This window comes from Rasamsonia byssochlamydoides (assembly GCF_041956645.1).
Source record: "Rasamsonia byssochlamydoides strain NRRL 3658 unplaced genomic scaffold VTN77scaffold_10, whole genome shotgun sequence".
Lineage (NCBI taxonomy): Eukaryota > Fungi > Ascomycota > Eurotiomycetes > Eurotiales > Trichocomaceae > Rasamsonia > Rasamsonia byssochlamydoides.
The window spans coordinates 78,725-90,906 of NW_027192393.1; the positions used below are offsets into that span (position 1 = coordinate 78,725).

General features: G+C 52.3%; 3 protein-coding genes across 3 annotated transcripts; all 3 read right to left on the bottom strand.

The window, feature by feature from the left end:
* Window positions 1-148: 148 nt before the first annotated feature.
* VTN77DRAFT_373 (uncharacterized protein) lies at window positions 149-2,167 on the bottom strand (the record flags this gene model as incomplete). Its single annotated transcript, XM_069419710.1, has 3 exons — window positions 149-877; window positions 936-1,531; window positions 1,615-2,167. 3 exons carry the CDS (start codon window positions 2,165-2,167, stop codon window positions 149-151), a joined length of 1,878 nt encoding a protein of 625 aa, XP_069280434.1.
* Window positions 2,168-3,557: 1,390 nt separating this feature from the next.
* VTN77DRAFT_374 (uncharacterized protein) lies at window positions 3,558-6,124 on the bottom strand (the record flags this gene model as incomplete). Its single annotated transcript, XM_069419721.1, has 5 exons — window positions 3,558-4,336; window positions 4,396-5,042; window positions 5,095-5,665; window positions 5,767-5,999; window positions 6,105-6,124. 5 exons carry the CDS (start codon window positions 6,122-6,124, stop codon window positions 3,558-3,560), a joined length of 2,250 nt encoding a protein of 749 aa, XP_069280435.1.
* A 1,103-nt stretch (window positions 6,125-7,227) lies between these two features.
* VTN77DRAFT_375 (uncharacterized protein) lies at window positions 7,228-11,064 on the bottom strand (the record flags this gene model as incomplete). The annotated part of the gene is made up of 3 exons (XM_069419732.1): window positions 7,228-7,463; window positions 7,529-9,838; window positions 9,900-11,064. The coding sequence occupies 3 exons, from the start codon at window positions 11,062-11,064 to the stop codon at window positions 7,228-7,230; spliced, it is 3,711 nt and encodes a 1,236-aa protein (XP_069280436.1).
* Between the last annotated feature and the right edge of the window lie 1,118 nt (window positions 11,065-12,182).

Below are 12,182 nucleotides of genomic sequence, written 5' to 3' on the forward strand. Positions count from 1 at the left end.
TGTCATATACATGTGTATATATAGTGTGTACTGTACTGTACGTATTCAATCGTCACTATAAATGACCGACACTCCGACAATAGACTGTAGGCCTGCGCTTGACGGCTAGACAGCTATTTCCAACCACTAGAATTAATTATCAACTCTTCTAACCTGTTGCTGCACCGGACACGACAATACTCCGGATGAAGCTGACGGGTTCCTGTAGAGCCCACCCCTTCAGTCCAACCAGGTGGTCTGTCACCCTTCTACTACCGTCGATAATATCGGACACCTTGACGACGCCGAGCAAGATGCTCACTCCGACGGCCACGCCCAGGCCGGAGGTCACTGCCACTGCTGCGGAGGTGAAGCTCTCTCGACGACGAGATCGACGACGACCAGCTGCAGCTGCAGCAGGCGGAGAGACCTTCTTCAGACTCGTCCGGAAGACAAAGTCTCGCGACAACGGGATGAAGATGCTCCGCAACCAGTACTTGAACTGCCAGTCCGGGTAGAGCATGGTGTTTCGGCCCGTGCAGGCATCGACGTACCAGCTCGTGCAGCCCGAGGCCCAGACGAGGCGCGCGGACTCTCTCTGGATCCAGTCGTTGTCGCGCCGTTCGGCGTCTGGTGTGATGACGACGGTGTCGGCGGCAGAGACGGGGTAGAGAAGGAGGTGCGAGAACGGGTTGGAGAGAAAAGATTCCAGCGGTGATGATGGCTGCAGGATGGGTTTCAGCACGCGCAGCGTGAAGTTGATCTGGCATTCGGTCGTATAGATGACGGAGAGATGGCCTGTCGCTGTGTTGGGGCCCATCATGACGAAGAAGTTTGGGAATGAGGAGATGCAGGTGCCGTAGTAGGCTTCTGCTGTGCCGGAGGAGACGGTGTTCCACTGTTTTCGTTATCAGTGTCCATCATTGATGACTTCTTTTGGGAGGATAAAGTCATACATGCTCAGTGAGAGAAACCCCCTTCTCTCCCCTGATATCAAGCGGATACAGAACTCGCTGGGTTTGGAACCCATTCGCGAGGATAATAGCATCTGCATACACCTCCCGGCCGGATCTGGTCCGGACGCCAGTCTCGATAACCTCCTCAATGGGATCGTCATAGACGAGTTCCATGTTCTCATTGTGCAGACAGGCGTAGTAGTCCGTGTCCATGACCTTGCGTTTGCATCCGATCTCCGTCGTCGGGGTCAGCGCCGCGTGGTATTTTGCCGGCGCCGTGCGCTTCATGTACTCGATCTGCTGGCGCGTTAGGTTTTCGCGAATCTTCTTGCCGTTGGCAATGTCGAACCCGGAGAAGTTGGCCTCCATCAGCGCGTACAGGTAGAATCGGTACAGACGCATGGCGAGAGGCACGTAGCGCATCGTCCACTTGAAGGCCGGAGAGTACACCGGGTTGGGACGTTCGGCGATCCAGTGAGGCTGCCGGCTGAATTGGACCACTTTCCTGGCTTTTCCTTTTGGCTTGCCGTGATATGCGTCGCCGTTGGTGCCGTTGGACAGGATGGGGACAAACTGAGTGGCACTGCAACCGTTGCCTTTGACATAAGTTAGATTGGTCATTGTCAAAAAAAAAAAAGGTCAAAAAGAGGAGAAGGAAAGTGAGAAAGAAATGGCATACCGATGACGACAACATCCATATCCGTCCAGTCGAACGAATGATCCCACTGGGCAGAATGGAACATTCTCCCCTTGTACCTTTCTGCACCCTTGATATCACACCCCTTCGGCACCGAAAGAGCGCCAACAGCCGCAATCAGCACCCGGGAACGTCTGTGCTTGATCTGACCAGTCTTCTGGTCCAAGATCGTGGTCAGCCATGTGCCGGTAATCTCGTCGAACTCCGCCTTCTGCACGGTCGACAAGAACGAGATGTGCCGCGGAATGTCATGCTTCTCGGCGACATCGCGAAAGTACTCCACGATCTCGGGCTGGAGCGCAAACTTTCGCGTCCAGTCCGGTTTGAGGGCGAAGGAGTACGAGTAGAAGTGCGAGGCCACGTCGCATCCACACCCGGGATAAGTATTCACCCACCACGTGCCCCCGAGGTCGTCGGACTTTTCGACAATCTCATAACTCGCCCAGGGATACTTCTTTTGCAGCTGGATAGCGAAGCCGATCCCGGACATGCCGGCTCCGATGACGAGCACGTCGACGTCTAGTGATGAGGACATCTTGATGAGACTGCGATTTGTCTGATAGATAGTATCGAGGCCCTCTGTCTCTCTAGGGTGGCAGTCAAAAGGTCAAACAGGACACCACCGAGCTCTGAAAAAAAATGAGAGACAATCGGGAATTGTAAATGGATATATTCGGCTCATATGTGGCCTGCAGATCAGTTCCAAGCTGGCTCTCCATTGCAGTAGTTCGGCAGATACATCAACAATCGGGTATCTCAGCCGAAGCCAGCCGCCAGACCTTCCCCCGGAAGAATTCATCGGGGTGAACAGCGGTGCATGACAGCGTGGGGAAATACATGGCATGCCTCCATTGTTCGAATCGAAGGAGGGTGGCAGTCTGGAGGCGGGGTTGGGAGAGAAGATTCCCCGTGGGCGTTCGAGAGCCTGGGGAAGCTGATCGGGAGACCTTCCTGTTGTAGAAGGCTCGGGGTTAGCCCGATGACAAGCAACATGCCAACAATACCTCACCTATTAACTAATCGATATACAGCGTGGAGCAGTGAAAGATCCCCGCAATAAATCGGATCAAATTATTAATCAATCCATCTTGAATCTATAGTTTATGCTCGACGAAGGCGCAGCTGCTGATGAAAGAGCAACTGAGCCGAACCAAGACGATTCAAGACATTTGCCCTAACAGCACTCACCAGCCATCTTGCTCCGTACTAATGCCGTCTATTCCTATTCATATTATTAATAATACGCATAACGGGAAGCTCTATAATAAATTAATAATACATCCCCGTCGCAGCCAGAGACCAGCTCTAACTGGTTATTTTGCCCTGTGGCTGTGACAGGATCAATGCCCAAACAAAAGCGTACAGAACAGCACCTGTAAGCTCCCTCTCACGATAGTACTTCTTGGTCTAGTGGTCTAAAGTGAGATCTATTCTTACTCTTGGCAAATTTCCATAGGAGACTTCGGATCAGTAGAGACTCAGTACCGCTCGTTTCACGGCAGCAGTAGGACCGAGTCGTGCCGTTTCAGATCTCAGGGCTTCTCCAGAGGCCTTAAGCGACAGCCACATTCTGAAGCTGCAAAAGTCACTCCCTCGTTTCACTCTATTTAGCCCTCCGAAGCTGCCCCAACATATGGCCATCAGCAGAGTCAGTAACAACAATTCGAAGGAATCGTGACCGCTATGGGCCGCTGCTGGCGGAGTTGAGCGCAATGACTCCTCTGTCATTGCAGCTTGTCACAGGTACATTATAGGCTGTAACCTGAAGATACGCATTACAATGCCCCCAAACATTAAACCGGGTCGGTTTCAGACATAGCTTGCCCAGGTCTGATCCCGAAACCGCATCTAACGTGGGAAAAGGCCAGCTCAGCACCTCGCGACGTCGTTTTCAAAGTGTACTCCGGAATGCTCAGGAACTGCCATCAGCTAAAAGACTCATCCCATTCCCATTCTTTCAAAAGCTGCTTCACGCGATACTCGGTGGCCCATCCGAGGTCCGCCTCAATGCCTCGCAGGAGCCGGAGGATTGTCCGTCGCTCCCGAGGCTCGGTCAGACACTGGCCACTGACAAACAATGGCTGAAGGGAGTGAATCCTCACCGACCCATCGGGCCGGGACAGGGAAATCCCACATATTTCCTGACTATGATATCGGATCTCGCTCTCAATAGAACGATACGACTTGAGCCTGTTGGTCACCGTGGTCCGTCGGGCGGTGGACTCATGCGGCTTATTGATCAGGAGAAGGATGCGAGCCATGTGGTAGTGCTGCATCGTCGACGCGCACATGGGAATGCTGTACCACACCTCTGGAAAAGGACAATCGTCGACGTTGTTGGCGCCCCGTGCGGGTTCGATCCGAGCGCACGGCCGAAAAGTATCAGGAAGTCCATTATACCAGGCATCCAACTCAGCCTGTAGTCGATACCAACGCTCGAGTAACGCCTGTTGCGAGACTCCGATAGGCCCTTGATCAACGGGGCCGTTGTTTGGATCGACATGAATGTTGTCCCCAGCAGCAATAAAATTCACAATTTTGGAAAGAATCCAGATGAGCGCGTTTGAAATCATGTCTTCCCTCATCACGTCATCATCATCCGTGTTACTGGGGCGGACAAAACCTGCGCTGTCCACCTGCAAACCGGCTTCTGTCCACAACACAAGGTCATCGGTGTTCAATCTCGTCTGACACTCATTGATAACTAACAGATCTAGATCAGCAAAATTCATTATTAAGGATTCTAATCTGAGGAACACTCACAGGCAGATAGATAATCTTGTCGAGCAAAGTTCCAGAACGTAGCCTTTCGTGCTTTTGATAAACCCGGTCTCTTTGGTGGCAGAGGCGTCCCGCCCGGCGACGTCAGCTGCTCCAGCGGCATCATACCCACTTCAGCAATATCCAGAAGCGATTTGACGCCACTCAAATGACGATTCCATGCTGGGCCAGTGGAATCGAGGAATTCGTAGACGGAGAGAATGGCTGTCGCCGCCAACACCTCATCCGAATGGGCACCGGACAGCCTACTATTGGAAAAGCGCCGCCGTCTCTTGCGAGCATGTTCTCCATCTTCACACAGTTCGACGGCTTGCCACTGTCCAAACGCCTCGGGAGTGCTCAACGGTGGTGGGCCTTCGGCATCATGTTGCAACTCCTTCATCAGAAGATGGATGGCTTTTTCGTAATACTTGGCACCGTACCAATACCAATCGACCTTGTCGGCATCGGGCCAGATTTCCATGGACGCCTGCTTCGAGCACACCCCTCCCACGATGGCCTTGGCGCCTTTGACTCGACCAAGTTGTTTCGCAGCATAAGCGCATGCGGCATACTTCAAGAGCGGATTCGTGAGGGCCTTCACTGGAACATGGGATGCGAAGTAGGTTTCCAAATCGAACAGATCCATCCTGAAAAAATTAAAATCATGACCGTAGACTACATGACAGAAGGATCACTCACCACAGCCCTGGAGCTTCGGAGAAATGCCGAAGCAGAAAAGCAATTTCATGATCCGTTTCGACACGGACTTCGGGTCTCTGGTCGACTGCTACATTGCGGGATGCCCCAGACGCCGAGGTATAGGAAGATTCTCTGCGGACGACCTGCGTAGGCAGACCAGGGTCGATTGGAGGTGACATGGAACTTGAGGGGTTGAGGAGGAAATTAATGTTATTATTCGAGGATGTGATCGACGCGGAGGGAGAAGTGGGAGGGGGGATCACACTGCGGGTATCTCTGGGCGAGTGGATTGAGGGAACCGAGGTTGGAAGCTCCGGATGGCTGAACGGGACACTGTCTGCTGCTGTCCCCGAATGATCTACCGCTGATGTGTGGTGAAAAGAATACCGGTTCTGCGTTGCGGCAGCCGACAGAGCCACCAAGCCATGAGCTTCAGCGTCCATCGAGGAAGTCCGAAAATCGTCATGGATGTTCCAATCACTGTTGTGGGATGTGGAGATGGCGGGCTCGGATGCGGCCAAGGTGGCCTCGAGGTCTTCGGCGTATGGATCAGAATTGTCCACGAAGATCACTGCATTTCGAATGTGGTGTCAATAAAGTGATTCGCCAACAACACGAACAGGTTGCTGTTTCTTGGGACGAGAAGAACCAGCCCCACGCAATGCTTCGTACCGTGTTTTGGGATCTCCAGCCAGACATTGTCGTCGTTAAAGCTGTTCTTGTAGGAATAGAACCCCTTCAGAGTGCCTCCGCCGGAGCTCTCGAGGTCCTTGTTCATCGAGGCATTCTGCTGGTGGCGGAAGACAATGCCCTCGCTGGGACGACACTCCCTCGACGCTTTGCGGCATTGGGAGCAAATAGGCTTCAGCTCGTCGCATTTTAATTTCCGGGCTCGACACGTCAGACTATTATCAAAAGTGAGAACGGTTCTCCTGCAATTTTGTAAAACTGTCCCTTCTGAAGCGGGGCAGCAGAGAGGAGAGTGCGGAGGGAGGAAGCTCCAGACGTACCAGCCTGTTCTTGATCGCATGCCGACTGATGGCGAGCGCGAATAAGTCGTTGCGACAACATTCAAGAGTCGATCAGACAAATTTGGAGATGAAGCTGAAGGGGAGTGATGGCCGCTGGAGGGAGACGGCGACGGAGTCAGGGTCGAGACCACTGGAATCTGCGTGACTCCTCTGCGGCGATGTGGGGGAGGGCAGCGCACGAGTCCAGGACTCGACCCTGGTACGCTGGCGACGTTCGGCTGGAAGAAGAGGCATAGCTAGCGAGCGGGGGGTTTCTCCGCTGGAGAGTGCAGTGAGTGTGTAACTATTCTTATCGACTGGGGCCAAGAGTGGCTTTCTTGTGCGGGGAATCGGGATGCCGCTCCAAACTTCTAACCTAACCAAGGTAACCATACCTAGACTCGTCCAGACAACTGTAATCGATATCAAATATACTTAGTGTTGAGAAGGTATCAGCTTAGCAATTCTTTCTTTCTACGCCCTCTTAAACAGCCTCTAGACAAATAAACCAGTAAAGCGCGCAATTGGTGTTATTGACGTCAAAAAGTTCCTAAGTCTGGAAAGAAGAAAAAGTAGTTCAACGCCAAGACGCTTCTTTCTTTGCGGGTCATATGACACAGGCTCGCTGCAGCCTTACTCATTCCAGTACACGGTGTGCTTTCTACGGAGTAAACAGCAGGCAGACCGTGCAACTCCGGGTTCATGACTGCAACAATGACCACCGTATATGGCAATACATTACTATCATTATACCACAATGATATGGGGTATGTACATGACGACCTCCTTCCAGAGGTCACAAGATATGCTACATGACAGATAGGCAGCCAAGAAGATATCCACAGAGAGTCCCTCACAGCACTAATGAACTTGCTCAGAATGAACAGCAGGGTCGACAGACTATAGGAGAAAGACTGGGAAAAGGATTGAAACAGTGGTCGGAAAAAGAAGGCTGTGAGCAAGATATTGCTAGACATTAGCAATGGGTATAAAAACTGCTCCTAAGAACGCCGTGCCAAACAGCCCACCCGGTGAGCCGGAGATTAAAAGAACGAAAACAACCGTCGCATCAATTGCACTTCAAGGCAAAATGCCAAACCCAGGAAGAATGAATCTGCCGAGTTTAGATGGCCGGCACCCCGGCATTGCGCTGCCTCAACGAGTCGAACAAATACTCGGGAGGTACACGCCGCATGCTTGTCGGTCGGTCAGTCGCATACGTTTGTGGAGCGCGAACGTAGCCCTGGCGACGACGCTGAATCTTATTGAGGATGATACCAAAGACGACAATGAGGAAGACGCAAGCAAGGGCGAGACAGAAAGAGATGAGGATGACGATTCCGGTAGAGTGATGCTTCTCTGTAGACACATACAGTCAGCCATTACGACAAAGGATATATGGAGAGGGCAAGGGGAAATCTTACTGGTTCCGCTGTACGTGTTCTGGTTCTCGGTGAATAACTCGTAAATGCTTCCCGCCTGACCATCAGCCGTGGTGGATAAGAGGAAAGGAGTTAATGCGGTTCCGTTGTAGAGGGCAGCAGAGGCGTTGCCAAAGTCAGGGATCACCAGCTGACCAGTAACAAGGAGGACCTGGTCTGGATTCAGCAGGTTGGTGCTGGCGTGATCTTGGCTGAGACCCAGCACCTGAAGACCAAGGATCCTGGTCGGTTTTTCGAAGAGATTCCCCACGTTATGGAACGTGGAGCCATCGTAATTGATCAAGAAGCTTGACCCGTCGGAATCTTGGCCGGCTATCCAGAACTGCGACATGTCCTGGGAAGCAGGGCCAAAGGCCGTGACAGGCCCAGGAATGGTGGGAGCCGAAGCTCCTTCCATGGAGGTCCAGGTCTGCTGCGCGCTGTCATACATGGCAATCATGGTGTTATTATTCCCAACAGTGAGATCGCCTGCTGCAATTAACTGGGTTTTGCTCGCCCATTGGAGACTCGTCACTGTGCCTTCTAAGGCGACGCCAGGCCGATTCCATTGACCAACGGACGTGTCATAGAAACAAACGCTAGGGCACGGAAGAGCTCCGGCAGCATCGAAGACACCCCCGAAATAGACTTCAGTCGAGCCTGGGCGTACGGCAATTGAATTGACAGTGACAGTGATATTGTCGCCAGTAAGAGCAGGAGGCTGGGGCGAGACAAAGCTCGCACCAGCGAGGTTATAAGCCACAAACCCGTTCAACTGAGAATTGCCCACGGTTCCGGTGACCGTCCCACCAGCAAAGAGAGTATCTCCTTGGACAGCAAGAGTCAGAAAAGTGGAGTTGCTGTCGACGCCTGGGCCAAGACCGGTGACAGTGTCACTGTTAGAACCATTGAGGAAGAGGAGATTCTCGATGATGGAGCCATTTGTTGCCCTAGCGGTAAACTGTCCACCCAGAATGGTGAGGTTACGCCCATTACTCGTGTCAAATATGCCAACGGTAACGCCAGTCGCATTCTGGGCACCGGTATCTCGCTTCGTCAAGGATGAGCTCGTGGTATTCTTCAAGATATCCGCCGGGAAAGGTTCGAGGGCGAGTCCATCCGGCTCTGTCAAGAAGACGGCACCGCTGGAGGCGATACCATCAGACGTCAGAGAACCGGCAAGAATAGTGGTGTTGTTTCCAATAACAGCAGACGCCGTTAATTGGCCATTGAAAGCCATCTGGTAAGTGTCGAGATTTTGCAGCCAATTCTTTTGGGAAGGAACCCACACAGCGAAGCCGGACACGGAAATGGTCGAGTTATCACCGAACGCGTATACCTGATCGAAGTTGCCGCTGACCGCTACGCTTGTCTCAGTGGTGTCGGCGGATATGTTCACTGGCAGAGACTGAACAGATGTGACGGGGCCATTGACGCCTGCGCCAAGTGCAGACCAGGTCTTGTCCGAAAACGAGTAAGCCGCGACGTAGCTCAGGTTTTGTGCTCCCCCAGTCGCAGTATCCGTGAAGTTTCCCCCGACGTACAAAACATCATCCAAGACGAGTAACGAATCCACCTGGGAGTTCAGACCACCGCCGGGCAGTGACGTCGCATTTCCGTCGTTAGAGAACAACATGATATTCTTCAAGGTCGAATCTGAGAAATTCCCACCCGCATATATCACGCCGTCATAAGTGACCAGGCTGGTGACTAAAGCGCCTTGATCCAACTTTCTACCCACGGAGTCCACAGGGGATACTGAGAAGTTTGTACTAGCACTTGTCGTCGTTGGATCGTAGTCGTACAAGCCGTTGAGACCGCCAGTGGAAGAGATCAGCTGGAAGCCAACCCGGGACGCGACCACTTTTATTTCTCCTTGATCAACGATAGGAGTGAGCGTGACTTTGGGACGGAAACTATCGCTGTTTGCTTCCACATAGCCCGTGTAGATAATATCATACTTTTCAAAGTAGTTGGTCTGGTAGATCACAGTCTGGAGAGGAGCTGCCTCCCTGGTGCTGGAGGCAAATGTCCCGGTCACGTTGACCACACCCCGCGATTGGCAGGTTCCATCCTGGATACATCCTGGCGTGTATAGTAACACGGTGTAGTTGCCCGATTGCTTGATGTCAGGCTCAAATGTGACGGATGTGCTTGTCGCATTCGCGTCAGTCACGTCAGCTGTCAAATATTCAGATTCACTTTGACCAGCTGATGTGACTGTCCACGAGCCAGTCGTGGTCGACGTGGACGGAAAGGAGATCCCTGCACAGGTTGGCTCGTTGAAGTCATTGATGGCATATGAGTAAATGTCTAATACAAATCGTCAGCTTCGATTCAGCTTCAAATCCTGTAGGCTCTCCATCCCACTCACCATCTTCAAAGAGCTCGATGCCATCGAGCCCAGCCCCCTGGCCGTACCAATCTAAGATCTGCAGCATGAATCCGCTCATGCCAACACTGTTGACCAACCGAAAATCACGATAGGGTTCCGACGCGTTGTTCGAGAGCGGACACGCAGGGTCGCAAAAAACTTCCTGGCCGGTTTGAGGGTCCGTGTAGGTCAGATTCATGATGCCAGTGTCGGGCAATGCCTGCAACAGAAACGATTTCGTTCCCCTCCCTTCGTAATGGGTATTGTACAGGCGAAGCTTCGTCGGGCGGAACCCAAAACGCATATCTGCCCGCCAAAATCCGGGGGAGTAATCAGCCAGCAACCAGGTGTTTCCAGGGCCATCTTGATCGGAAGTCTTGCAAACGATATTGCGAGGGTCATCGAATCCCGCAAGAGAGGAATTCGCGTCGCTCGTGATTGTGGCGGTGGATAAGTTGATAACTTGTGAATCCTTCTGTTTGGGGGTGGTTTGATTACCCAGACCGTCAAAGGAACCACCAAAGATGATGTGACCATCATCTGCCTTGACTATGGACGAGACCGGGCCATTGAATCCACCAAACGGGAGGCTCGACAATCCTTGACTTCCGGTCCACGTCGCGGCATTTGATGAATTGTCGATCTTAAAGTTACCGCCAACATAGACAGAATCCGTGTCTTGGTCGCATAGCAGGGCAGATACCGTGCCAGTGAGGCTGGAAATATTTTGGACGCTATTTGCCGTAGGGTTGTACAGCGCAAGACCTTGCGACTCGACACCGCCCAAGCTAGTGAAGTTCCCTCCTACAACCAAGCCGGCGAAACTGCCGTCCTTGCGCGTAAAGGGGCACATGGCCAGAATGTCGCCGTCTGCAGTCGACAACGTCGCCAGCACTCCATTGGGGAGCTGAGTGAGGAGTGACTGTGAGCCATTGGTAGAAGGAAGAGATTCGGTTTGTTGTTCGTACGAGTAAAGCGAGATCGCGTCGAAGTTGCCCGTCAGCGCAACTCTGCCAAGGGGCGATAGATCGAGGTCAGGCAATGATACCGGGATGGGTGTGAATGCATTGACGGTCGACGATTGTGAGATCACGAGGAAAGGCCATAATCTGACGAGGGAGGAAAAACCAGCCGTCGCAGGCCTAAACAGTGAGGAAGCCCTCATCGTTTAGGGTGCGACGACAGACCAAAAGTGTTCGTTTCTCAATCCACGACAGTCGATTTGGAGTCAAAAACGGTCGGGTTTAGGGGGGTGGTAGGTATACTAAACGAGGGGCTGCCGAACGCGAGGACGTAAGGAATGCAAAGAACGACAGGCGGTCAACGAAAGGAGTCTTTTCGGAGCAGTAGAAAATGCAGACACGGAGAGACAAACAACGGCCTCATCCGCAGTCAATAATTAGGGGAATCAAGGGGGTGCATTTAAAAGGGGAGGAACGACAGCGATGAATGGAAAAGATACTTGAAAAACGAATGTTTGAAGTTGGATGCAAGTGATTAAGAGAGTGACATGGGCAACAGGGATCTGCAGAATGGCGATGATGAACGAGAGAGTGCCTGAGGAGTGGACAGCAGGAAGCGCAGCAGCCCAAAGGGGTCCAACGACGACGTCTTCGTTTAACTCTCGTGGGTAAAGATTGCAGACGGGGCTCCGTGACGCTTCTCGACCCGCCTTGGCCAATCACGTGCGAGTCTGTTGCGTAGGAAGTCTCGAGTGACCTGTCTCGGGACGGCGACACATATCTCCGGCCAATCAGAACCGATGCCTCCGCCCACACGGGATGCTACCGTTCCGGGTCGCAGAACCACGGGTCCAGGCCGGTGATCCTTAATAGCAGAGATTCAGCAGATAACCATGAGGATCGTCTCCCATGGACGGTATATAATTAGTATGCTCGTTTCCTTCTGAACCTGGTTCTTCGGACGTTCTGTTCCAGCAGTGTTACAAAATTACCAGCAGTTGCATTGCGTGACCTCATTATTTTCTCATGCCGATGGGGCTGTGCTATTCGTCATTCACGACTCCATCCATCTTTTCTTTCCACCCCACATGGGTAATAATCCAATGGTAAGTGGGCACTTAACACGATCATGGCAAAGGGCAAAATAAAGTGAGACAAAGAGCGGACAGACGACTTTCCTGCGGTAAAAAGTACGGAGGATACAGCATATATCTCATTGCGTCACAAGCCAACAAGACAATCTCTTCGAAGCAGCAAGACACGGACAAAGAACAAAGACTGTTTAATCTTTAAACCTTCAGAATAGATCATTCACTTTCGA